Here is a 27166-nt window from a genome sequence, read left to right on the forward strand (position 1 = left end):
CCGGCGTGCCGGTCTAACGGCGCGCCTCGCTCCGCAGCATCTGCCGCCGCCGCCCGCGGGCGGTCAGTCAGCTGGGGAGGGTCGCCGAGGCCGAAAGCGTCAAAGCCGGATGCTGCTGACACTTCCCTCCCGGGGTGGCAGGAGCAGGTCCGTCCTCTCCCATCCCACGGGGACCGGAGCCCGGCTTCCTCTGGGTGGGTTTTCTCCCAGCAGTCCAATACCTGATGAAGCTCCGTGTCCCCGTCCTACCCAGTGCAGCATTCCGGCGGGGCTGTGGGCTCCCACCGGTACGAGCAACAGTGTCTGCCGGTGGAAGTACCGCTGCCAGCCTGGCGATGAGCCGGCTCGGAGCTCCCTCTGGCACCGAGAGCGGAGCAAGCCGGAGTAGGGGCTAGAACCGGCGGGGCGTGAGGTGCCGGGAGCTCACCCATCCCAGGCGTGCGCCCCACTCTCGACCCCTCAGTCGAATGGAGGCAGTTCTGCGAAAAGCCTCTGGAGTTTGCCGGCAGCATGGCTGGGCTCTTAAGCAGTCCCTTTATTGCAAACGATTTAGAAAAAGCCCAGGGCTGTGAAACTTGCGCAAAGTTGGGCAAATTCCTCGCTGCTGTGCGAGGGGAGGCTGAAGCCTCACGCCACGACGCTCTCTTACGGGAGCCGCTGCATCTCCACCTTGTCCTCGTTGCGCGGGGGGGGGGGGGGGGGGGGGAGATGCTGCAACCAGAGAAATCCCATCGGGTCTGGCTCAAAATAGGTTGATACAGAGTGAAGGCGCTCACAAACTGCCTTTCCCTTCAATAAACGCGCGCAGAGACGCCCCAGAAACAGCGGGGCTGCTGCCGTTCTTGTCTTAGCGAGGCGGGGTGTACAGAGCTGTTCCCAGTGACGGAACAAATACTCGCTAAGAACCGAAGGCGCCACAAGTTGTTGCACTGATGAATTGATCCAGTAATCACTAGAGCTATAACGCCCTTATTTATGCTAAAATGTATGACGCTATCTTCAAAATGTGGTAGCTCCAAGTTACCACCTCTTTATTACTTACACAAGCTAATAGGTGAAGTGACTTTTACTTCCTTTGCTTGAAAGAGGCACAAAGAAGCAGACAGGTAATTCCACGCTGCTAATTTTTGTGTAATGGGTAGGAAAAGGAGAGGTTGAAGTAAAAACTGGGCAGACCGATTATGAAATCTCGGAGTGTTGCAGGGAGAAGCTCTGATCTCATGATTATTTTTTTTCCTTAAACTGCGTTCGCAAGTATGCTTGAAAATCTGGCACATCAGCCCGTGCGTGAACCGTTTTGTTGTCCCCGAAAGGATGGTTTGTTAATAGGCACCTCTTTTTCTCTGTTACCAGTTTGAATTCTCGCCTCACTGTTAGCATTTTAAATCAAGTGTTTGGCTACCGCATTTCAAGGTGCGGGGAGAGGGAAGCGGTAGCTGTCCCTACCGCTCCCAGGCTCAGCAGTTGCTATTCAGCTTCGAGAGCGAAGCGCGGTGAAGTTGCGGTAGTGTTACAGCTCCTCTCGGGTGAGACTTGCCAGGCTTGAGGCTAAAAAAGTGTCTCGTATACAAACCAGTCAGAATATTTACAGGTAGTTGTGACTGTCAAATACTCCGGCGGCTTGACAAAGCGCAGAGATCTCGGAACGGTTCGTCTTTAGGAGGGTGGGAGGCTGCGGCGGCGGGGGACCCCGGAGAGGCGCGGCGGCGCGGATTGAGCCCCGGCGCCCGTTCGCCCTGGGGACCAGGGTGCCTCCGGCTCCCCGCGACACGCTGGCCATGAGGAGAAATAATCGTGTCACCCGCAGGGGCGGTGTGGGCGAAAGGCACTTCCTGGGGCAGAAGTGCAGCGGTTCACGGAGCGGAGGAAGCGAGAACTGTCGTACCCGCTGGGGACAAACTCGCTTGTTAGATGCTGATTTGGTTGGAGTGATTCCGTGATGGGAAGCAGACGAGCATTGCGTCTGGTCCGGTTTTGTAACGGGATTTCAAACTGCGGGTACTGATAACCAGTCCCTCACAAACCTGAAATCTATCACGGAAGTGCACTGGCCGCTTGCGGCGGAGAGCCGGGACAGCCGGATGCCTTCCGGCCCCGCAGGCCGGGTGAAGCGCTCGGGCTAGTGGCAGACAAGGATCAAGGAGGAATCGAGCTCGCTGCGTGACAGCGGTGCGCGGCCCCATGGTCACCTCTCGCTGCCTCCCCCCCCCCCCCCCCCACGCGAGGCTGAGAGATGGCTGCCTTCGTAGGCTGCTGGGCACAGGATGCCGGCCCGCTTCGCTCCCTGAACGCCGCCGGGGCACGGGGCTGGATGGGGACGTGTGGAAGCATAGCGGGGGCAGCGCAGCGCGGCCCAGCCGGCAGACGGCGGGCAGGCTCCGGGCAGTATCCGCAGGCCTCCGCAGCCCCGGTATCTGCCGCCGCGGGAAGCCACGTTCAGGCTATAGGGTGCCGCTTCTGCAAGGCCACCGGGACTGCCCTCCCACTACCTTGAACCTGCTGAGAGCGGGCGGGCAGCCTCAGACCCCAGGTGGTCCTCTTGCAGGCCAAGTACCAGTCCTGGCCCCGAAAGCTCTTTGTGTTTGCTCATATAGGCGGGCAGAGTTTTGAGGCCACGGGAAAAGATAATAGGACTTTTTGTAGGAGGAAAAGCGTCAGGATTTGGCCTTTTCCTGCCCTGGAGCTACATGGGTGTCCCCTTTGCAGAGAGCGCGCCCTTTGAGCTCCACTGGTAGCAGTACAGGGCTTGCCAAAGCCTGAAGCGGCTGAGCGGCACCCCGCCAGTACCTTGCAGCTCTTCAGGTGCGGAGATTTCGCTAGGGACGGGGGCAAGCCCGTTTCATGGGGCCGGGAAGGCTCTGAGCTGGCTGCCGTTTGCTGGACCTGGGCTGTGGGAGGCTTGGTGCTCGTGTGCGTTAGGGTGCGTTTCCTTGATCTGTTCAACGGCATTTTTAGCTTTTGTAGTTCAATAAAACCTCTGTTTATCTTCACTCGAAATCCCCTGCAATGTCTGCCCCTTTTCACTGAGCAGAGCAGCAACCTTCAGTTATTTGCACATAAACGGCTAAATTCTCAGCCCGGTCCCTTCAGCCCGGCTTCAGCAGCTGCCGGCTGGGCTCAGCTCTGTCTCAGAATGACCTGCCTTTGGCTTCAGGGGGAGCGAGGGGGGGAGGTAGGTTCCCCCATGGCTGCGCTCCCCGAGCACCATCTCTACTGCAAGAAGCCGGCTGGAGCTGCTGCCTTGCGCCACAGAGCGGAGGCTTCTCTGTACGCATTTGTTGGTGGTTTGATTTTTCACGGGTGTTTTGCGTGCAAAGATCAGAGTGTTAAAGACGAAATTTGGATTTAGGAGGAAAATGTCACCCTGCTCTGCTCAGGAGTCAGTCTCTGTTCAGCCGCGTCCTGAGGAATGAGCACGGCGGAGACGGCGAGGCTAGGGCTGAGCGCTGCTCTCGGGGAGGGCGCTGGGAATCGGCTCTGTCCTCCCGGCGCTGCTGGGGCCTCTACTCCCGTCTGGTCTCCGCCGGCCGCAGGAACTTGAGTTTGGGAGGCGGTGGGTGTCGAACGAGGGCGGGTGGTACTCTGCTTCCAGGTCGGAGCCGGGCGGGGGAGAAGGGCTCTTGCTAATTTACTTAAATCGTTGCAATTAACGATTCGTGCCTTAGGGTACGAGTCCTCCGCCCTGCACTCTTGGTATGTCCTGCTGAGCTCCGCCGTCTCTCGCACCAGCCCTAAGCGATAACACGGCTGGGGGTAAAAGCGGCTCCCTGGGCACTCCGCAAACGCCTCTGGGTGAAAAGGCACGCATCGGGCTGGCTCCCCGGCCGAGGCGGGCCGCTCGCCGCTGCAGCCCCCCGCCGCATTCGTTCATGCCGTGGCTCTGCCGGTGCGCGGCAGGCGGGACGCGCGTTTCTCCGGGCAGCGCCGCTCGGCGCGGGCATCTCGGGGCGAGAGAGGGACGCGCCGCCCGGCCCGGGGCAGACGGCACCGGAGTGGCCTTGGGCTGCTGCAGCCAGCAGCCTCAGCTGGTGCTCGGTGGCGGGGCTCGTCTCGGAACTTGTTAGTCACTTCTTTCTCGGATCTAAGGAATTTTCCTTAATCGCAACGAAGGTAGTAAAACTCTTCCTTCGTTTCCAATTGTAAGCTGCTAATTTGAAGGAGAAGAGCCGCAGGGCACAGGCGGTTCGGTCTGTGCTCTCTGCTGCTGACAGTTGACAAATCTAAACATTATTTTAGAGAAGCTGTACAAAACCGAAGAGTCTCTGAAGTCTAAGGTGAGGCGGGTCGATGAGCGTGAAATCTCACGGAGGAAATCCCTCGCGGCTCTCACTGCAGCGTGTGATTGCGGGAAAACCGCAAGCCTGCGGCCAGCGGGACAGCCAAGAGCTGGAGAAGGCTGTGAGGAGCAAGGGGAAGCTGCAGATCGCAGTGGCAGCCGGAGGGCAGGAGGGAGCCGGGCAGGACCCTGGCAGCGGTCGGCTCAGCCCCTCTCCAGGCGGCCCGGCGGCCAGCTCGTTGCGTGCGCTCGCCTCGCCGGGGCTGCGCTGCTTTCTGACACCGAAATAGGGTGTAATAACAGCTCCGGCCGAGTCTTTCCCTTCCCTGTATGTTTGGCTGTAGAGATTTCTTTTTATCCGCAGCTCCTTCTATACATAACTAGTGTTAGCGGCAAAGGATTTATTAATAAAATCAGTGAGGGGAAGGATGAAGGCGAGGGCAGTCTGCAGAGATACTCTTTCCGTCGGAACTCGGGCGCCATGAAGACGCTTTTTATTTTGTGGGTTTTTTTTCCGTTTCTTGCCCCCCCCCCCCCCCCCCCCCCCCGCCTTTTTCACCGGCACAGCACGAACGAGCCGTGCGGACCCCGAAGAGGCTGAGGAAGCTCCCGCGGGGCCAAGGCGCTGTATCGCGGAGCCAGGACTCGCCAGGCGCCCGGGCAGCCGCCGCGCTCGACGTCTGGGCAGCTGCCCACTTAGGCTTGGTCTGCCGTCAGCAAAGCAGCGGTGTGCGGCTGGGAAAGGGCGACGACCCGCCTGTGTTCCTGTTGGGGGGAGATGGAGCTCTCCCCTCGAAGTGCTGTGGGAAGGGCTGAGCTCCTCCTGCCCTTGGGATCAGGGATATTTTCGTTTCGTTTTAGCTTCACCTCCTAAACCTGGCGCCGAGCTGGGGATCGCGGTAGTGTGGCGCAGTAGGGTTGGACGGCTCGTCCCCGACGGCGGGAGCTAAATGTAGGGGCTGCTCCGGAACGGGAGGCCGGCTCCTCGGCTGCGCAGCGCCTTTCCGCATCCGCGGGGGCAGCGCCAAAAAAGCGCACCGGGCAGGAGGTCAGTCCCCACGGGTTTTTCCGGGCCGGCCTTTATGCCCTGCTCGGGCCTGGCCGCGGGTACCGGAGCCTCGACGGCATGCAGCGCGGCGGGCAAGGCGGCAGGGCGGAGCGGCGCAGTGGAGGTCGGTAGGGTCGGCGCAGGAGGAGCCCGGGCGCCCCCCTTAGCAGGTGGTGCTCGCCCTGCCCGGCCGCACCGGAGCACCGGGGCCACAGTCAGGGCTGAGCAGCGGCCGCCTCGGGCTGCGCCGGCGCCGGTGCCCGCGCGATGGCGCTGTGTGAAGGGGAAGACGCCGGGATGGGTCGGGCGGGTGGTCCGGTCCCGGCCCCGAGGAGCGGCCTCGAGCTTGGTCCCATCGCGATGGCAGCCGCTGGGAAGGGAGCTCAGGCCGCGAGTGAGCAGGGAGACGGGAGTCCTCGCCTGCGGAAGCCGCTCTCCCCTTGCCGAATTAGCCCGCTTCGGCGGTGCCTGCTGCTGCCTCCGACCGCGCGGGCACTCGGCGCTGCCCTACCGGGGCTGCGGGACCACCCCGCTCCCATTCTGCCGGCCGCTGCATCGTCGCGGCAGCTCTGGGCCTCCTCGCTTCGAAGTAGTGCCCGCGGGGGGCAGGCCGGCGCCCCCCGACACCCAAGTGTGCGGCGGCCGGAGTCCCTCCTCGGCCCTGGCCGCAGCGCTCCGCCGCGCCGCGGGGGCACCAGCCCGGCGGTGGGGTTGGCGTCCCACGGACGCCGCGGCCTCCAGGAGGCACTGGGCGGAACGGGAGGAAGCCGGCGGAGGGGAGAGCGCACGGGAGCCCGGCGGGTTCTGTCGGGGACGGCGGTGCTTTCGGGAGCAGCTGTGCGGGGTGAGGGCGGCCCCGGCCCGGGGGCAGCACCGCGGGCGGCCGAGGCGCGGCAGCCCACGGCAGCCCCAGCTGCAGCCGCCCGCCTCTGAAGCCTGTGCAGGCACGGAGCTACGATCGCTTCCATGCGTTTTGGCTTTAAAAGCGATAGTTAATGAAAACCAAACTTTTCCAAGGAGGTGTTTTTGTTCATTTGTTCAATTTTTTTTTTGGCTATCAACCACTTGAGGCGTCTATAAACTTCGGTAACAAGGAGCGTTGGGGACTAGGAGCGCACCCACTCCTGGTCTCACCAGAGTGCGAGAGCAGAAAAGTCTACTGGAGTTCGTGTTAGAAAATGGAAAAGACGTTGTTGTTATTATTAATTTAAAAAGTATTAAAAATAAACAGTTCTTTTTATAGCGAGGTTTATAGCGAGGACGAATGGGGAAAGCGATGGGAAATAATCGCCTTTTTTTTTTCCAGTGGAAATAAGGACAACATGTGAAAATTATGCACTGAAGAAAAAAAAAGGCATTTGTAATTTGAAACAGAAATAAAAGGCTTTTATTCGGAAAAAAATATGTAAAAGAAAAATAAGCATTGTGTATCATAAAATCTGTCAAGTGATGTTTACAAACCAGAAGTTACCAACCAGCAAAATTTATACGCGCTTGGTTCTGTTTCCCCTCAGTTTTATGAATAAGCCCTTTTGCTTCCGCGTCGAAACTCTCAAATGATTACCGCTCCCGATTTCGAAATTAAAAGAGTAATTTGTGTAAACGTTCAGTTTACAAACACAGGAATAAACACGTATTTGGCAATGCCGATATTCCAGTGAACATGCAAATAAGAAACCAGCTGCGGTGGGGAAAAAAAAACGAACGCGAGAGAAAGGTGCAGGGTATTCATTGCAAATAAAGCAATTGCTACATATATATTTAAATGTATTTAATTGTATGCATTATTCAAATGCCCTTTTGACTAGTTTAATAATTTAGAATCGATAGTTTTCCTAAAAACTTTATAAAATATTTACGCTTTATAAAATATTAATCGATTAACAAGGCAGTGGTGCTCTTAGAGGAGCTTTACTAAAGTCCTGTAATCGCTCTGCCGCCACACGTCTCCGCTGGTAAAGAAAGGATCACTGACAAAATGTAAATGAAGATCTTCAGACGGTGGTGTTTATAAAATAGCTCATTAATGGGCTTGGATTGAATCTCTCCATCCATCCACATCATCAGATATAATAATAGTAACGAATCAGACAGGGAAGATCCTGGCTAAACCATAGGCATTTTTTTTTTTTTTTCCAGAAGTACTGAAGTCCTAAATCACCAATTCTTCTAACTTTCTGGCCATTGATCCGCGGGGATTCGTAGTTCAACATCAAAGGTAAGACCAAAACATTATTCGATTATTCGATAGCTGGTGGAAAAGGTTCACTTCCATGTGAGAGCGGCTGCTAAGCTTTATCGGATTAAGGGAAAAAAAAAAGGGGGGGGGGAGAGAGAAAAGTTAGCTCGAGTTATTTAAAAAGAAAACCGAGAGTTCTCCAAACTTTGCCTCCTTTCCGAAAGGGACGGCAGGAGGAGACCTGGCCGGCGGCAGCCGCTGCAGAGCTCTCTCCTCCTCCGCAACCTCCGCTTTCCCGGCACCGGCGCTCGCTCATCCGACAGCTCCCGGACCCCCGAACCCGGGCGGCGTCCCCCCGCCCTTGCCTTCCGCTGGCCCCCGCCTCTTTTCTGGCTCCCCCAAACTTCAGCCGGCGGCGGGTCCGGCTCCCACCCCCGTTCGCGGCTTGCTTGTCCCGAGGAAGGCTGATACCGCATCCAGACTTTGGCGGCGGATTCCCCTGCCCCTTCTGAGGAGAGGAGAGACGCGAGTGCATCGGCCGGGGCTGGAGAAGCCGCACTTGGCGCTGCTTTTCGGGGTCGGACGTGGAGCGAAGCGATTATTTCTCTTACCCTGACCGGGGATCCGCGGCTTCTCCCGGCACTGGTTCTAGGGAGTCCAGCGAGCCCCGAGCGCTCGGCGGGCGGGCGGGCGGCCTTGTCACTGCCGCTGGGAGGGAACGAGGGGGGCAGCTCGGGGCCAGCGCCGGCCGTACTCCCGCGGGAGACCTGCTCTTCCCTCCTCCTCGTAACCCCAGGGCAGCACTGGTAGGGCTCGCCGCTCCGGGACGACTGCGTGCGGGCTCGGGGCTACCGCTGCTGCCCACCCTGCACTCCCCGCGCCTTCACGGGGCGGACGGAAACCTGCCGCCAGGGCTGCCCGGTGGTGCTCCCTCCGTGCCCGGGCGGGGGGGGGGCTCCCAGACACCCCCTACCCTAGCCCCCCCCCCCCCCCCAGCCCCCTCTTTTTTTGACCCTCCGGCGCCACCGTAAAAGGCAGAGCTCTTAAGGGGGCACGGCGGGGAGGGCGGTGCCCTGAAGGGAGCCAGCGGCGGACGGGAGGTGTGTGTGTGGGGGGCGGCGGTGGGCATCCCGGTGCCCACCGCCGCCACTACTTCCCCACCACCTCCCTTCCGCCTCCCCCCTCCCGCGCTGGAGGAGATTTCCTCGGTCCACCTTAACACGGGGCTCGTTCCGCCGCCGGGCGGGGAGGGCTCGGCGGTTCGGGGCCGCCGGCTCATTCCCCTGCGCCCCCCGGGCCGGGCAGGGGGCGCTGCGAGCCCTCGGGGCGCGCTGCCGGGCATGGCCCCGCCGGGGGAAGCGCCCGCGCCGCCACCGCCCGCCGCGGGGAGCGGCGCGGTGCACCTTACACCCGAGGGGGAGGTGGCTGCTGCCGAGCGACCGGCGAGGCGACCGAGCCCGCCCCGCCGCGACTTCCCCGCCGGAGCCCTTCTCTTCCCGCCGGCTGCACTTAGGCAGCGCTGTCATGCCCTACCCGGAGCACAGCTATTAAATAATTTAGCGGTGGCAGCAGCAGCGCTTCCCTGCCGGCTTGTCACCTCCTCCCGGCCCCCACCATCAATTATTCAGGGCCAGCCTGGTAACTGCCTGGAGCCGGGCGCGGGGACTAGAGCGGCAGTTGGGCCCTACCTGCGGCCGTGCCGTGCCGCCCGCTCTCAGCTCCCCGGAGGAAGCGGGACCGGCCCTCGGGGTGGCAGCCCCCGCCGCACCGGAAAAGTTGCTGTCGCCTCGCCCCGGCCGGGAGAGGTGGCGGGAGGGCTCCCGCCGTCGCTCGTCGCCCCGCGAGGGTCGCGGTGTGGCAGGAGGTGGTGAGGCCGTACCGGCTGCGTCAGATCGACCCCGGCGCCTGGACTGGATGCCGGTGGCAGCTTTGCTCCTCCCCGGTCGGTCCAGTCTCCCTAACTCCGACTTCCCCTCTAAGACCCCTTTCCCCCCTTCCCCTTCTTCTCCCAGCTCCTCCTCCTCTCCTACTCCCCCGGCCCTCCCCCAGCCTGACTGCCCCTGTCCTTGCGCCCTTCTGCCCTGGGTCTCTGCTGTCACCACTGCCTCGTCCTGCCGCGCTTCCCCTTCCTCACCCAGCCCGCCCTCCTCCCTCCGTGCGGCACCGAGCTCGCTTTTCGTGTGCGAGATGTATTATTTATTTATTGGTGTTTAATTTCCTGCCAGGTGGGTCTCTGCCTCCCACCCCTGGGCGCAGCGGGCCGGCCACGCTGGGGCTCCGCGGGGCGGGCCGGAGCCGGGGGGGGTGGGTTGCTGCGCGCCCGTCTGCACCCGATCCCGAGACAGCACCGAGACTTGATTTTTGCGGGGGGGCGGGAAGGGGGAGGGGTGTCGGAGGCGAGGAGGGGTGGCGATGTTTGGGATGCACAGCCCTGGGACGGGAACGCCGCGCAGACAGACAGACAGGCAGACACACACACACACAGGCGTGCACACACACCAAACCCGAAACCAAGGACAACCCCAAAAAGGACTCACTCTGCCTCGATGACTCAACGCAACTAATAACCGTTTCTCCGCTCTCTGTGGCGACTCCCTCCTGCCGCTGCTGTCGCTGGCAGAGGAGGGAGCGATTGAAAGTGACACACCGGGGGCCGCCGCCGCCGCTTCCCTGCGCCGCTAGGCACCCGCCACCGCCGCGGAGCCCGGGGGAGCGGCGCTCCCTCCTCTTCTCCTCCCCCCGTCTCCCCCGGTATTGATTTTCTCCGCGGAAGGTGTGAGAAGTCGGCTCCCTCTCCCCTCTCCTCCGCGCCGCAGCCGGCGGCCCCGCGGCTCCCCGCCCCCTCGCCCCGACCTCCCCGCTCCGCTCCGCTCGCTGCCCGCGATCCTCCGGGAAGGGGCTCTGGCCCCTGCCACCCCGCGCAGAGCGGGCAGCCGCCCCGGCCCCGCCGCCTCGGCACCCCCGGAGGAGGGCAAGGAGGGGGCTGGGGGTGGGGGGAAGCAGTAGAAGGGAAGAAAGCGGCGTGAGAGGAGGAAGCAAGAAAACTTTCCACCCTGGATTCTCTACTTCTGATCCATGGACAGAGCCCAACTCAGCCAACTTACAGACAGGCTATAAGCAGTAAGTACAGCGGCAGCTCCCGGGAGCTGCTCGCTAGAGGCTTTCTCGCCAGCAGCCGGCTACTCGGTGGCTGCACAGCTGGCCGGCGCGGGGGGGCCGTGCCAGCGGGGCAGCCAGGACTGGCAGCCTCTTCCCCGCGGCTCCCGGGGGCGGGCCGGGGCTGAGGCCGGACCCGGGGCGCACCACCTGGCCGCGACGGGCGGGTGGGCTGTCCGCCGGCCTGCCCGCCGCGATGGGGGGCCGGGAAGCAGCGCTGACTGCCTCTGCCCGCCGCAGGTTGGGGCCGTGCAGCGGGACCCGCGGGCCGAGCTGGTAAGGCGGTCCGGCCGGGCCGGGGCCGTCGAAGCCGAGCTGTTCGCTTTCAGCGGGGGTGCCTTCTCCGGCGGTGGGCGCGGGGCGGCATCACGCTCGGCCGGGCACTCGCCCGGTTTCGCTGGGCTGAGCCGTCCGGGGGACACGCTGTGGGGGCCTTGGCGGGCGGAAGGGGACCCGGTGCCGGGCGGCGGTCCGGGCCGGCGGTCGCTGAAGCGCTCCTTGTTTCTCTTCCCCTAGGTCCGTGCTCCTTCTACTGCGACCTGCCAGCGGGAGCCGCGTCTCCGAGCATGGAGCGGAGGAGTGAGAGCCCCTGCCTGCGGGACAGCCCCGACAGAGGCAGCGGCAGCCCCGATGTCAAAGGACCCCCTCCCGGGAAGGTGGCCAGACTGGAGCAGAACGGCAGCCCCATGGGCACCCGCGGGAGGCCCAACGGCGCCGTCACCAAGCCCGTGGGAGGTAACCGTGCGGCCGCGCTCACGGCGACACCGCCGTCCGGCCCGGCCCGGCCCGGCTCGGCGGCTCCGCTGGCATGGGGGCAGTTGGCGGGCGGGTCGGCACTGTGCGCGGAGGGGCTGCAGGTTCGTGTGGCGGCCGCCGAGCTACTGCCCGCTTTCACTGGAAAGCGTTCATCTGCTCAACACCGCTGCGGTGCTGCAGTCTCGGGGCAGGACCGGTGCCGAGGTCTGCGGCTTGCAGAGCCCGCTCGTCAGAAGGCCGCCTTCCCCAAGAGGCCACCCCTAGGCCCGAGCTCTGGCTGGGCGGCTCACAAAGGCCAGGCCTAATCCTCGAGCTGGGCCATGCCCTCGGCGCTTTCTGCGTGATCACTGGCGGATCGCGCCGGGGCAACCCGCGGCCAGCACCCTGCCCTGGCCGGCGGCTCCCAGGGGCCCGGCATCGTCTCCAGGTTAGGTTAGGTCACCCGGCTGCGTTCACGGGTGCGGGTGGCATGAGTTACGTGTGTTACACCCACCGCCACAACCCTGAGAGCTGGGTCCCCGGGGTGGGAAAAAATGGCAGCGTTTATGTCTGCATTTAGGGATATGTTTGGGGTGGGTTTAGTTCCCGTGAGTAGCGTTTTGTAGCCGTTGTGAAAGAGAACAGGGCAAAACGAGGGCAGGGTTTAACTCTTGCACCCAAATTATCGAGCATTAGTTGTTAAGCATTCCTGCGATTCTCTAGAATACTTCAACTTTCATGTGTACTTTGGTATCTAGTTGTTGGTCAGTTCTGTGTTTAGAGCATGTTCAAATAACGCTTGTGGTTCCTTTTATTTTCCCTTTTGTTCCACGTAGCTAAACTTTCCAGTCACTTCTCCTAAATAACCCTCTTTTTTTTTTCATCTTGACTCTGATGTTGCGTTTAACACGGTATTCCTCATGTTAGGAAAAATACCTTTAAAAATCTTGGAATTAGCCAGATGCTGTGAGCAAAATAATGCAGGGCAGGCCACAAATAACTTGACCTTAAAGAAAAAATCCATCTCCTTGTATTTATGTCTTAAAATGTGCAGCGTGGCAACGCATAAATGTAGTTGCTTGTACACAACGAGTTTGTGTAAATGACACTTCAGGAGATACTTTGATATGGTCATCACATGACTCTCTATTACGTGAGATTTATTTAGCTATTTTACCATTAGATGCTTGTTTTAGACCTCTTTGGCTCAATAGGCTTCCTAATTGCTGAAGTTTGCTAAGGGGCTGCAGATTTTATTTCATTTTAAAAACGTAGGATTCATTTATGTACCTAATGAAGGGTAAGAGATCTCACCAGTTTTTTATGTTTCTTGGATGACTGTATGTCTGGGTTTTGTGTTCTACTGTTATGGGAAAAGAAGAATCAGCTTTGCAGTGAAAGACTTGTAGTACTATTCCATTTACAAATCGGTGGAGGAATAATCTGTTGAATAATTGTAAAAATGAACTAGTTAATCATATGAAAAGTAAGAGATGTAGTTTTGGATACCTTTCTTGAGACTGAGGCGTTATAGCTGATTTTAAAGAATGTGAGAACTGGAACAAAAATCTTTTTCCTGGGGGCATTTAGAGAAATATACTTTAAAGGAATATTTTTTAATGTTTTGGAATATATGTTGCTTTCTAATTGCAGTTGTCTTAGCCAAGAGAAATTCACCGGCTTGTATAGTTATATTGGTTGAACAGCTTGAATCTGGCCTGTTAAGTTATGGAAGATTTCTTCCACTTAAGACAAAGAATCTCATTTCTGAAAGCGAGCTTTTAAGAGCTTACGTTTTCGTTCATTGCTCTTAAGCTCGTTTATAAACTTGGAGTAGATTGGAATGTAAAAGTGTGTGGGAATAGGAAATGCAGGAGGCATTTTATTATTTTTTTGTTTCTCCTTAGCTGGTGTTCTTTAAGCAGTCTCAATCTCTTTGGTTTTAGCCTATTCATAATAAAGTTTATTCATTACTCCTTATTGATACTGAAAGCAAAAAGAAAATTATCTTTGTGTGAATACTTACCTAGGTTCTGTAATACTCAATACTAAATTAGTTAAGCCGGATTTTTTTTAATAAGATAATGGTGCTGTTTAAAATTGATTTCATTTTTTTTTTTCCTCCTGGAACTGCTCTCAAGATAAATCAGCGTAGTTAATTTCCAGATATTTTTTTTTCTCTGCTCTTTGCAAGTTTGATCTTTAAGAACCTGTGTGACCAAGTGATCTTTTTCTGAATGCAGATCACACCAGTTCGGGTATTTCTGGAAACCTGTGTCTTTGCAGTGATGGCTGTGGTGGTGGTCATTTTTTCACTTGAGTTGTGGAACGCAGCTGTAGACATTCGTGGAGATGCTGACTTCATATACTGGCACATTAGTATAAAATGTCCCTTCAAATAAATATTAATAAAGGCTATTCTAGTATTGCTCCTAATGTTTGATAAAAAGGAAACTGTTGAAAGTCATAGTGAAATGACATCCAAGGCTTCAGTTGTCAGTCTTTCAGTTTTATTTGTATTTTTCAAGCTGTAAGAAGCGCTAGCATTTATTGAATGTGAACTTAATTTGGGAGAGAAATGAAATACTTTTCTGGGAACTAGAGACCATTTTAGGTTTTATGTTATTTTTATTTTATAAAGTGTATCTGAAGGTTTTGAAAGCAAAGACAGATGCTAGCAGTCCTTTTTTTCATCTCATTTTGGGCCTTAGATATGTAAATGCTGAAATTCCTTCCTAGTTGTCAGGTGGGTTTTTGGTGTAATAATATTTGTTTCTGAACTTAATCCCTGAGAGCAGAGCAATAAGCTCTCAACTAACTCGTGCTATGATGTGCCTGATGACCTTTGGTAACAAGTTTTATAATCATAGTGTTTGCTACAATTATTTTTCCAGTGACTTCCCTGAGAAACAGAGAAATATGGTAGTGCTGTAGGTGTTTTTAGCTTTCTCTCTAGGTTTATGAGTGAAAAAATGTATTAAAATAAGCTTTAGTAGTGTAGACAGAAAATCAATTATCCTCATGAGAAATTTTGCCTTATGACTCTCCTTTTTTTTTGTTCCTAACCTGAACGTACTTAATTCAAAGGGCCATTATAGCAGCAATAATAAACTAGCAAAGGTCACTAAAAAGATAAACGGGGTCTTAAAGGTTGTGTTTAATGGGGGATTTAAAAGTTTTGGTACTTTTTATGATGTTGTTAGCGTCAGTCCAGCGTGTTAAGAGACCGATTTCAGTTTGCCTGACTAACACAGTGCTTTCTAAAATGTTTCAGCAGTTATCTAACCAGTCTGTTTAAAAACCTGTATGTAATAAAGCACAAGTGCTCAGATGTTCAGGAGAGGCAGGTTTTAGAAAGGTCCCTGGCAAAAAAAGGCTTATATCGCTTTAAAAAACATATGAAGCCTGGGAGAGAGTTTAGAGCAAGCAAGAGCACTATGGTGTTGACAGCTTTATATCCCTGTTGGGTAACATTCACTTACTAGAATTGGCGTCTCCTCTCAGTTAGTAATTCACTCCATAAGGATTAAAAAAAAAAGGGGGATGATTAATGGCTAGGAAACGTATATTTACAAAATTGTTGATTGCAGTTCATGAACCTGTTTGTATATAAGTGGATGTGCTTATATATGTGTATGCGTTGATTTTGAAGAACATAGATAATAAGCATCGAAAATCTCTGAATGCAGCTTAAAATGCCGGTGTGCAAAATGAACTGTTTTGGAGTTTGGTTTTGTTGAAATAGAAACAGAGAGCCAAAATATAGCCAAGAGAAGGTGTTCAAATTTGGAGCAGGAAATAACTGCAAAAAATTTGCTGGTTAGATTAGTTTCATGCAGCCTGATAGTAATACATTCTTATTGATGAAAGCGTTAAAATATGTGATTTAATTTGGAGAATGGTAACAGAGGAGAAAACTTTCAGGCAATTCATACTGAATGGTATGTTCGGGATGATCTGTAGCTGTGGTTACCATGCTCGTACAAACTTGGGTGCACCAGAAACTGTATGCAGTGACTCTTCAGAGGGCTGCTGCTGATTGCTGTAAGCCCAGTAAAGTTCTGATATGTCGCAGTCTTGTCTGCTTAGGTGTAGTTAGAAATCTGTTTTAATATGTCTCTGGGGTGACAGAAATGCCAACTGAGGATGGTTGAAGAGCTGTTTGTCAAAATCCATTCTGAATATTTCTGCAAAATTGCCATAGGGTTTGTGCTACCTTTTATATATTTTACAAGGACTTAAAGTACTTTACTGAAGAGAAAATCCACTTCTGTACAGTTTGATCAAATTGGCTCCTCAGTTCTAAGCGGTTAGTTAACATTAAGCTCTAAATGGTATCCTGAAGGGAGTAAGGAGGCACGTTTCACTTGTCCTTACCAGTTGAGTAAAGTGAAAGGTTAAGTTTTAGATAGTCTTCTTGCTTTGATCCTAGATGAAGAATATCTTCCTGCTTCCTGAAAGAAGTACACATCAAGATATAGAAGCATGAAAACCACAAATCCTTGTTAGTTCAGGAAACAGCAGTATGTGAATGTATTTTATGTTTTTTCTGTTGCAAAAGAGTTGGAAAATGTTGCTTTATACTTTGATATAATTCAGTAGGGATTATGAGGAAATGTAAATTCTTGGATTTTACGTGTTTCTGATACATAAGGAGGAAGAGGCTTCTAATTAAGCAGGAACAGTAAGAAAAGAGAGACAGTGATTTCTTTTTCATGCCTGATGGCTAAAAATGTGATTCTGGTCTTTTTGCTGTTTTCCACCCCACCCCCCTTTTCCAGTCGGATTATGTCATGTAAGTAGAATAAACAGAGCAGTCGCTCCTGAAGAGTCATGTAGTGTATCAGCTGTATTTTTTGCTGAGGTCGAAAAAAATAGTCTTTTTTTATGTGTTTCAGGACTTGGTCTGTTATTAAAATAAAGACACAGTTGGTTAAAATATACGTCCAATTGAACATATGCATTAAACAGAATATAGGGTATCCACCCATTCGGTGACCTAGGCATAATTTGATGTTTGGAGTAATTTTGGAACTCTTAAATTGCATCTGCAGAAAGCCACTGACAATTTTGAATTCAAGATTTAAGATTTAGCTGTAGTAACATTTTACTGTTTCCCACAACAATTCCTAAGTGTGTCATCTCCCCGCTTCCTTCCCACCCCATACCCATGGCCACGTTAGTTAACTGGGCGCTGTTATTTCTCATTGTGGACTAAAGGAAAGAAAAAGAAACCAGCATGTTTGAAAAAGTCAGTGTTAATCCCCCCCCCCCCCCCCCCGCCTTTTTAAATTGAGTCCTGCTTTTTCTTAGTTTCACTGGGATGGAACAGAATATATTTACTGCCAATTATTTATAGGGCAATTGTTTGAAAACGCCTGCTAAGGTGGGTCTGTGAGTGACTCCCCAGAATTGTTTTGTGCCTGAAGAAGATGGCAAAATCGTATTAAAAACTATAAAGATGCCAGTGAGGAAATGTACTTTCAGGAAATGAAATAGCGACATGTTTCTCACTCAGAATGTAGATGGATTCAGACATCGAAGGACGAAAAGCAATATTAAGCTTTTATTGTTACGAATAAACACTCAAAGGTGAGGTATACAGATTCCTTTCCTAAATAGTTAATTTTTGGGAGTCTTTGTATTATATTTAAATTATTTTACTGTGCTGATTATTTTATCTGGATTTGAAAGTAGAAAAAACCTGGTATAATGTAATTGTAATCAAGTCATTTCAGCAGACAGCTATGTCATATTTAAATCTTATAGTTTGTAGCACAGACTTTCAGATGGTATCAGTTACTTTAAAATACCTTTGAAAGTGTTTAATACTCTTCATGGAGATGTTAGTCTGAATATTTATTTTTGCAGTAACTTTCTAGCATTGCTGTTTTCCTTAAAGCTGTCTGTGTGGAATGGGGAGGAAAAAGGTCACAATGCTGATTTGGAGCTTAAATAAAGTACTTGGACCAGTAAGGTTTTTGTCACTCCCATTGACACAGAAGGTGGTAATACAGTATGGCATCTATGATGTTGTAAAATGAAGACAGGTTTACTGCAGTCATGTATTTATATTTGCCAATCAGCTGTGTGACCCGTTTAGAAAAATTCTTATTTTTGCCATTGAGCAGTCCCCAACCTGCTTTTAAATCTTATTTTTAAGCATTTCAAAATAACTGAAAAATCTGTAAAACTTAGGAAGTTTTTATTTCGAATCCCTAATTGCAAGGCGTAGATAAGTTAGGCCTTTACTTACCGTCCCTTATAATTTAGTTAAATTAGTAACTACTGCTGTGTGTTAGGATTAAAGGCCCAGGTTTTCAAGGTATAAAGTATTACCAAGTCCCTTTGAATTGATATGATGGCGATTTGTTCAAGATAACCTCTGCCTGATTCAGACTCTGTAAGTGCCGAACAAGTGTGCTCTCCTTTAGAATCTCAGAGTGGTTTTGAAACCAGCCTGCTGTGTTGGACAAGGAACTGATGCCCTTTCTAGCTTAGAAAAAACTGTCTTGTGGTAATTGGTTCCTACTGCATGAAATGTCCTGGGTCAGCTGCATCGGTCCCCACAGTGACATGTATCACTAATGCAGATGGAAGGAATAGTCACAGCAGACAAAAGGCAGCTGAGTATGTGATGGCTTTTGAGAAATGTTTTCTAGGCTTTAGGCGTACTAAAAACATTGCCCTCCAACAAGCTTTGTACTTGTTGCAGAACGCTCGTCAGCGACATCTCTGCTGAGGGGTTCCATACAAATGAGTTTACATTGATTAGTGGTACGCAAGGCAGAAAATACGCTTTGCCGTTTAATTCGGGGGAAATTGTTAGCACATCTAGCTGGGCTTCTGGTGGCCATTCACAAGTGCTGACTGCTTTAATGCATGCTATGTTCTCAGCCAGCAGGTCATGTTGTCCATATTATCCCAGTTCTGTACTTAGGAATTTCTTTTTTTTTTTTAGTTCCTATGCTTTGTACCAAAGCACGTACTGCAGCTGTTGTGTGTGCTTTGTCCCTGTCTTCATTTGTACTCATCCACGTACTAGTAAAGGGAGAATATTTTGTTTCATATATCCAATTTTATTTCCTTCTTTTTCGAGAACTTTGAAAAAACCCATGAACTAGTATTTTAAGTTGGTTTTCCTTTCTAAATACCTGTACTAACTTTGCTGGTGTCCCCTGAAGATTTATAAGCAGACCGAGATGTCAGCTTTTGTCCATTAGCAATTTAAGGCTGCTAACATTGTGGAACCCTTAGAAGCAATGTTTGGAAGTTGGTGGGTTTTGTTTTGTTTTGTTTGGGTTTATTTTCAGTATAATTCTTACTCTGATTGTTAAAGATGTGAACATTGATGTTGCTAATATTTAAGGACTTAGTAAAGTCTCCTTCCAGAAGGCATTTCCACTTGGTATAAGGCTGCACAAACAATTTACAGAATTGCTTTAAAAGATGAAGCGAGAGCCCTGCATTGGTAATACTGTAAGCTGGGCAGAGATCTCATGTCTGAACTCAAGATGTATTTTAAATTTCCTGGCGAGCGCTGAATGATTACTGATGTTACATGCAGCGATGTTAGGAAAAGGAGATTGTCATTATTTGTAGATGCTGTATGAAGGGAACAGAAAGAACTCGAGGAAAATAGGCAGGTAGCTCTAGATAGAGTTTAAGCACATGACTTGTTTTATAAATAGAAAATTACCTAATAGTAAAAATTGTCAGTCATTTCGCTCTAAGTGATGTTCTTGTATTAGATGGACATGCAATATTAAACAGTCCGAGCACAACTGTACCTTGTTAGTAGCAATGTCAGCAAGGTAAAACAGCTCAGAATGAGATTAATAAAAATAACCTGTCAGACTATATTTTATATGAAGCTGCAGCATCTCCTGAGATAACCGTACTCCCGCTGCATTTTCAGAGTGCAGTAGAAATGTCTTGTACTTAAATACGCTCCCTCCTTATTTGTTCCCTGAAGACACACGCTGAGATGAAAAGGCACTCTATTGACAGCAAGTCTTTTCAAAAGTACTAAATCTGGCAAGAAATGTTGTGAGGGGAGTTTCTTGTATGAAACCCCACGATTCGTAGCACTGCATACAGCCACAAGGTTACTTTCTCTCAGGCATTCTGTTCTACTTGGGTAATGCTGAGAAGCGGACGGATTAGTCTGTCTTTACTTGCGTATCGCCGATACTTCACTTTCTGTAAGTTGCTGACTTTGTCTGCATTTGGAGGGAAACTTCAGCTAAGTGAGGAGACTCACATAGAAGTATTTACCATCCTGGTAATCTAAACTCACAGAAAATGTTTTGTCATAAATTTAGTTGACAGGCATATATTGGAAATGAAGCGTGTCATTTTCAGAACTATAACCAGACTATTTTTTGAGAGTCATATAAATTCATATTTTGAGCATATTTTGGTTTATATGCATTTCCATTATTTATATATTAAAACTAGATGTGCACAGTTTCCAGCCTTATTATTTTGAGTGGTTATTAAAAAATGTAGTTATAAATTATGAGTTATACAATACTTTGGAGTAAAAGGTGATTTTCATAATGTCTCTTCCCAACTTACAGATAACTTTTTTGCCATAATACAAACATGCTAGCAGAGCAACATGATAGATGTCTCTTTAAGTATCATAGTAAAAGAAAATGACTCGTATTCAGAGGCTGTGGATAGTTTATGTTGTTTTGGACCCATTTCCCAAGCAGTGATCGAAAACAGATTACAATAACAATTATACAGTCAGAAGATGCAATATCCATTTCTGTTTTAATTGAGTGAAAGAATAATAAAAGCATCATTAAGAAAAATGAGGTGGACCTGTCATACACTCTACCAATTTTTAGGCTTGGAGAAAATGCAGAGTAACAGAAGTGTGGGCTTTTTTATTTTAGTTTTGAATTTTTTATTTTTTTTTAAGCAGAGTTTGTTGTTCAAGCTTGAAGTCTGGATGGTAGACTTTGTATGGGCTCCTGTGAGCAAGTATGTAGTAAGAAGTGGTGCTGCTTGACAGTAACACTCAAGTTAGGCATCATCTGAGTGTCTGAGTTTGGCGTAATAATGAGTATAATGTTGCTGTCGTTGGTTTGAACCTCCCCGATTATATTGATATGATCATGGTGTCAAACTTGACTTGCCAAATAGGTGAGCTCAGAGAATGCCGTGGATAGGTAGAAAGTAGTAAGAATGACTTCTTTCTCCTTCAGAATAACAAGGTGTGCTACGTTATGGTTTATGTTTTTTTTTTCCCATGACTTTTGCCTCAAAATCTGTGGATGTCTATGCCAGTAAGAGTACCCGGTCTCTTAAGCCAGCACTGCCTGGGGACTGACTCTTCTGTGACTCTTCAGCTGCCTCACCATCTTGGTCTACTGATTAAATCCTATAAAGGGAAAGGCTCCATGCTGGGTGGCACTCTTCCTTGAGAAAGGACCCGACTGTAGTTGAGGGCCCAAAGCTGAGGGAAGCTGACTCTCCATTTTCCTCGAAGCCGAAGTCCTAGAGCTGTAAGCAGAAGTGTCCTTTCTGCCATACCATACGTTGGGCGAGATTGATCCTCTCTACGGTAGCCTTGGTTCTTGTCGTGTACCATGCAGTTTTATAAATCAACATTTGGAATGGCATCCGAAAGTGTACCGGGAGCCAGTTCAGCCTTTGGAGAGCAGATGTAATCTGCTTTCTTTGGCTAACACCTCTCAGGAAGCACATGCATTTGCACTAGCAGAAGTATCTGATTCTCTAGGGTAGCTCTGTGTATGTAATGTAGCAATTCAGCCTGTTGAACCCCAAAAGCACGGAATGCTGACTTTTCAACAAGTGGGTCTAAACACAGTAGGTCAGCCTGTAGGTAGGTCGTTCCCACTCTCTCCCTAAAATATTGTTAAGTGCCTGAACAAAGTAAGTGTACTGTGCATACCTGAGAAAGAGGACGTACCTGTTAACTCTTTCTTTGTTCTTTGACCTCTTGACTTGTTCGATAAAGATGTGGTAGTTATTAAAAGCTGTTAGGCTAATGTGACCTGCTGCCTGATCAAAGGTGAATATTCCTAAAAGAATGATGTTCAGATGGATAGTTGTCAAATGTGTGATCTTGTCTGTGTGAAAATGAGGAGTGTTTCCCTCACAGCTTTTGATCTTCTGTCTTTGAAAAAGAAAGAGCACGAGAGAATGCCACTCAGAACTTGCTCTCTCTCTGCAGGGGTGTGGGGTGTGGAAGATGGAAATCCTAAGAAAAGGCCAAGCCCCAGATGCCAGTTCTTGTCCCGTAATAGGCCACGCGTGCAGGCTGTCTGAAGATGCTCTGCATATTGACTGGTGAAAAGGGAGACAGAGGGAGAAGTTAGATGCTTTCTAGTGAACCAAGTCACACAGTGGCTTTTGCTCTTTCTTGGTTGTGGTTCACTCCTCCATTTATTTTACCACTGATGATCTGATGAAGATTTCTGTGGTCTCCTTACACCAGAAGAATACCATCTAGTAATGATGTTGCCATAGCAGTAGCTGAAAGCATAGCAGGATGAAGAGCTCCATCAGTAATCATTGAGTTTGATGACATTTATTCTGAGACAGAGTTTAATGTGGCTTGTACTATTGTGTGCATACTTGTAACTTTTGCCCGTAACCAGTTCTGCCGTATCTATTGATGTTGTCACTTAGAAATGAGGTTTTCTAATGCTGCCAGTATTTAAAAGACATGAGGGAAAGCAGCAACGATTACAATGGTTACAGTTGCGTTCAGCTTGTCTTACAGCTGGAGCCTGCCATTAGGCTTGAAGTAGCTCCATTAGACTCTCCATCAACTCTATCTGGTGACATAAAGGAGGGGTGATATGATTTCTTCTTTTTCTTGCCAGGGGGGTGATTCACAGAGGAATGGACATAAAGAAGAAAAGAGCTTGCTGGTGGGTCCCAGTGGAGATCCCAAAACAGGCCCGAGTGTGGTACGCAGCTCTGCTCCAGAAATAAAACCTCAAACCAGCTACAAAAGCTCTTCTGTTACATTCCAGGGGACTTATCCCAGTACCAGGAGACTGGTTAATAGAACCTTCATTAAAATGGTTTTGCTAGAAGATGTTTGTTTTTTTTTTTTTGCTTTAAAAATTACATAACATGGTGGATCTGCTAGCACCACCAAAGTTAAGGGCTTATTAGTGGTTCCAGTTTTCAGGTTTAAAAATGTTGGTCATTAAAATTAATTCTGGGTGGAACTTGGCTTAGAGAGTCTTAGCCCCTTAGGCGAGTTTTGTTACGTAGTTAAGAACAGCACAAAGCAGTCCCCCAACCTAAAAACCCCTCCCGAACCCTAAACTTGTTTTTAAGTTACAGAAACCAAAGCCTAAAACTTATAGGAAATTAATGTCTTAAGATGATTTTTTAAAAACCCACCAGTTTAATTTAAAAGTGTTTCCCTCACTGGTTTTGAGTGAAATTAGTGTATTTTCCATTAGTTCATAATGTAAAGTACTGCTGTGGGGTATTTTGTCTTCTTTTTTAACTGGGAAACAAGTTGAAACAACTGAGATGTTTTGCTTAGGAAAAATGTAGCCATCGTGTCTTCACCATTGCCTTTTGCCATGAATGCTTGGGCTCAGTGATCTTGCATGTCCTGTCCAACCTTCATGATTCCATGATTGGGTTCTGTGAATTGGGAAGCCCACACATGGTTCTGGCTGAGGGCATGGTGCTTGTATCGCCAGGGGCAATGCTGCAAGTCTGGGGGGGCTGGCAGGGGAACCTGAGCTTTCTGCTAGAGCAGCAGACAGCTGTTTGTGCTGCCTTCTGACTCAGGCTTCCTTAGAGCCCTATTTTGAGGTTACCATTGCTCTCGCTTCTCACTCATTTAGGTGGAGAGCTGAAAGCGGTTTATTCTCCTGTTTAATTGCTTCTCCCTGTTGGCTACCATGTGTGTGGCTGTCCCTGGGTTCACCGGGTGACACAAAGTGCCTCAGCATTGGGTTCAGATTCGAAGTTTGGATTGAGTTAGTGCAACTAGTTTAGCAAAGGAGGGTAGTTACCAGAAGCAGCTGATCCACTTTGACTAACAAAAGGCCTTATCTCCCATGAGTAGTAACACTTCTGTCCCAGGCACACAGCCGGAGAGGCTGTGCTAGAGGTAAATACTCCGTATCCCCTCTCAGTTTCCCATTTCTCATTTGTCTCAGCACATGCTCTGAATGTGGCTTTTCTTTTATACTGTTTTTCTTGAGAAACTCAAGTATTATCAAATCAAGTTACGAGTTTCATAATATGTTTCTGTGGTGGAATAGTGGCCTGGAATATTTTGTGTTAAACAGTAAAGCTGTTATTTCAGCTAGGAGAACGATTCCTTGGCTAGTTAAGCTGTCAGAAGCAGGGGACATCTGCAGAGATGTTAGTGACTTCTTTATAAGATTTCCTGAGATCTGGGATAGTTGCGATGGTTTGGAAACTGAAGCCACAGAAAGGACTGGAAGCTGAAGAAGGATGTAAATAATATCTTGTGGTTTGTGTTCACCATTGGCTAAAATATAATATGTAGAAATGCATTTCCTGCCTCCAGATTTATTGAATATGCAAAGCCAGAAAAAATAACTGAGGAGGAGGAGAAAGATATTGTCCTTAGTTTTACTTCCTCTGGCCCTCCTAAGAAGAAAATTCTACAATGTTATTTAAGCTGATTTTGTTTCTTTGGCAAACATTGTATTAAAATCATCTGTGGACCGAGCTCTTCTTTACCAAATTACATCCTGGAACAAATTATTTGCAACGGGCTTATAAACCCATGAAGAGTGGGAGTTTAAGAGCATTGCATTACTGGTTATATGCAAAATGAGATATCTCACGTTTTGTATAGAGCACACGGGAGAGCAGAGGATTAGCAGGAAGTAAGGTCCTTGTTTTTAAAGAAAACCTTTTGCTGTAATGAGGTCCTTGATGCTTTTGTTTTGCATAGGATTGTGTGGTTGCAAAGATCCTGATACAGTGTCATGTATTTGACATAGAGATTTCCCGCTGGCCCCTGTCAGTGTGCACGCGCAGCTTTCTTCACGTGGTTCCGAGTGGTTAGTGACAAACAACTGCAAAGTCATTCCTGCAGTCCCCATTAAAAAAGATTTACAGGGAAAGAATTCTCAGCCTCATAATGAGACTGTTGTAAGCTGGTGCTCAATATATAAAAGGCTGAAATACAGCCCATTTACCCAAACCAAGCATTTATTGTAAATAAGTTAAGTGCCGACAGCTTATATTCTGTCCGATTTAATTATATTTATAATTTATGGAGTAGCTTGAAAGTGAGCCTTAATGGACATGACTAGCCCTTTGCTGGAATATGTGAGCTCTGTCTCTTCCACCTCATCACTGAATTGCAGTGGTATGGATTGAACCTGGGATCTGCTTCAAGCCTGATCCTTCTTGAGTGGGAATAGTCTGCGTGGCACTGTGGAAATGGCATGGTTGTGCCTGTTCAGCATGGCATTGCATATCCTGTATCTGCATCCCTCAGCTGGGCTCTTCAGGGTTTTTGGGAGAAGATCTCACTCGTCACCAGTTACAGCCGCACTTTGGTTTAAATCAAAGTGGTGTTGAGATAAGAGCAAAAACCTGTTTTTTCAAATACTATTTGGTGTCCTTCGTCTTAGAAAAAAACCCCAAGCAAATTTTGGAATGCAGTTGATCTTTCCTCATTATGAATTTATCTTCTCGCATTATCTGTGATCTTAAAGGACTTTTCCAACTGCAATGATCCTGTGAGTCTAGGTTTTTTTCAGCTAGTTGAGTCTTAAATAGAAACCTCCTGTTTATTAGCATACGCACTAGGTTTTCATTCCGGATCGCGTCGGGATTTGCAGTTTACGCTGTATTGAAGAAGTGGTACACTGAAGCTTTGAAGCTTCACCTGGTTTTCTATTTTATTTCTGGGCGGTGGTGTTAAGTTTTTCAGAATAGAAATTACAGATTTACATTGCTCTGGGATGTAGGATGGCTATCTTTGGTGCAGAAATTCAGGTATTTTCAGATAACTGAAAGATGTCAAACTGAATTGTCTTCTGCCTTTACAATTAGAGCTGCACGATGTGAGGAGGAGAACCAGTAAACCTCTCCTCTGCCACATGGATGCAGATTTCTGCCATTTAAAACAGCTTTCTCAGTTCAGGTTCATTTTCCAAATTTGTTTAAGAGAGTGAGAAAGAGAGTTAATACCAAATTGGTATATGTAAGGTCAGCTCCTTTGCAGTGCAAAGAGAAATAAATAGCAGGGCTGCTTTCCCTTTGCTGCCTTTGCTGGGCAGAGGGCTCTTGCCTAAAGAAAAAAGCAGAAGCAGATTTAGTTTAGGAAATGTTTGTAGTTTGATTGCTTCCTGTGGTTATTGCCAGTTGTGGAAGCATGCTTTATTTTTAAATGTGTGGAATCTTTATCTAGATAATTTCTGGACAACCTGTGGTTTGCTAATTGAGCTTCCCAGTCTCAGTTGCAGGGTAAGAGTCTCATCTTAGAAGTCCAGCTGAAATTGCTGTAATTCGATGTTTAAAGGTGTGATTGGGAATAAACCTTTGTAGATTCTGTTCTTGCTGTTACCTAGATTTATTTCTTTCTCCCTCAACCCCACGCCTTGTTGGAAAGACAAGCTTAGAGAATAACCCACGTTACAGTTTCTGCTGGGGGAAATGTTTTCTGCATAGAATAATAAAGGATTTTCAGCAGTTTATAAATTTTCAAAGAAATATCCTTCTTTTTGAGCTCCCATCCATAGAAATGTGCATTGTCTGTGAGGGAGATTTCTCTGCATGTGTGTCTTGTGTTCTGTTTAAAAAAAAAAACCCACAACAACCACCAACAAAACCTAAAAACCCAAAGCACAACAGCAACAACAAAAACTTTATTTTCCACTTTCTTCATTTGATAAAAATCTCTCCACTGTAGAATGATTTCCTTTGGGTTTGACACCACCATTTGATCTCGGTTTTTAATAATTTTGGTGGGTTTCACTCCCAGAAGAAAACATGCTTGTGCTGTGAAGTATTCCCACTAGAAATGTGGGAAAACCTCATGTTACTCAGGGCTAAGAACTGGCTTCTTTATTAATTCCCTGCTAGACAACCCCTGTACAGTAAATCTTTCCATAACACCATGCTGTTGAAATTAATCAAGCTGATGTTTGGAAATTGTTCAAATTAGATTAAATTAAATAACACCTAGACAGGGCTTAAAACTTGTGCTGATGGAAACAGATTTTAATCTAAAAAGACACAAAATTTTACTGTGCCTCTTCTTATTGGTTGATCTTTATCTTGTACTTATTAGGACACGCAAGCGTTGCTCCCTGTTTAATGGCTGGAGAGGTAGGTGGCTGAAATAGTTTAACATCCTCCTCAGCTTTCTGTATCCTTTTCTTTTTTTGCTTTAGGTACCAACTCTGTGGTGGTTATGGGAAGTAGACAACGTGTAGAAGTTCAGTGTTGATCATATCACCTTTATTACTTGCTTTAAAGCATGCACTGCACAAAGTATCATTTGCAAATGAACAAAAGAAACAGTGCAGGACTTCTTGATATCTACTCTCTCTTGTCCTTCTAGTTGGTCATTGGAAATTTACAACTTTTACTTAGAAATTTTACAACTGAAAATGTTTTCCAGGGAGCTGAGTGTCTGCATTTTAATAATACTTTTAACTGGCTTCAAGGTGTTTGTTTTTTTTCTGGGGGGGGTGGGGGTGGTGTAAAAATGTAATGTTGTATGCAGCAGAGTTTTCACTTCTTGAATGAAATGGCTGATTCTCTT

General features: G+C 49.0%; 2 protein-coding genes across 6 annotated transcripts in view; both read left to right on the plus strand.

Moving 5' to 3' along the window:
• The first annotated feature begins 1090 nt into the window (after window positions 1-1090).
• Window positions 1091-27166, plus strand: part of SATB2 (SATB homeobox 2) — a 140147-nt gene continuing 114071 nt past the window's right edge. The window contains exons 1-3 of one of the 5 annotated variants that reach the window (XM_061456601.1): window positions 1091-1106; window positions 7464-7542; window positions 11176-11394. In XM_061456601.1, coding sequence (XP_061312585.1) covers window positions 11226-11394 — 169 coding nt within the window. In that variant the 5' untranslated portion in view covers window positions 1091-1106; window positions 7464-7542; window positions 11176-11225. Of the gene's footprint in view, window positions 1107-5496; window positions 5914-7463; window positions 7543-9929; window positions 10624-10651; window positions 10936-11175; window positions 11395-12672; window positions 12695-27166 lie in introns of those variants that run through there. The other 4 variants (XM_061456607.1, XM_061456593.1, XM_061456617.1 and 1 more) reach the window with 4 other exon arrangements.
• LOC133269520 (basic proline-rich protein-like) lies at window positions 5359-11175 on the plus strand. Its single transcript, XM_061453939.1, has 4 exons — window positions 5359-6268; window positions 7728-8080; window positions 8538-9370; window positions 10650-11175. Exons 1-4 carry the CDS (start codon window positions 5359-5361, stop codon window positions 11173-11175), a joined length of 2622 nt encoding a protein of 873 aa, XP_061309923.1.

This window comes from Pezoporus flaviventris, unplaced genomic scaffold, assembly GCF_033815535.1.
Source record: "Pezoporus flaviventris isolate CSIRO_AGI_PZ_B2104156 unplaced genomic scaffold, CSIRO_AGI_Pfla_v1 ptg000001l, whole genome shotgun sequence".
NCBI lineage: Eukaryota > Metazoa > Chordata > Aves > Psittaciformes > Psittacidae > Pezoporus > Pezoporus flaviventris.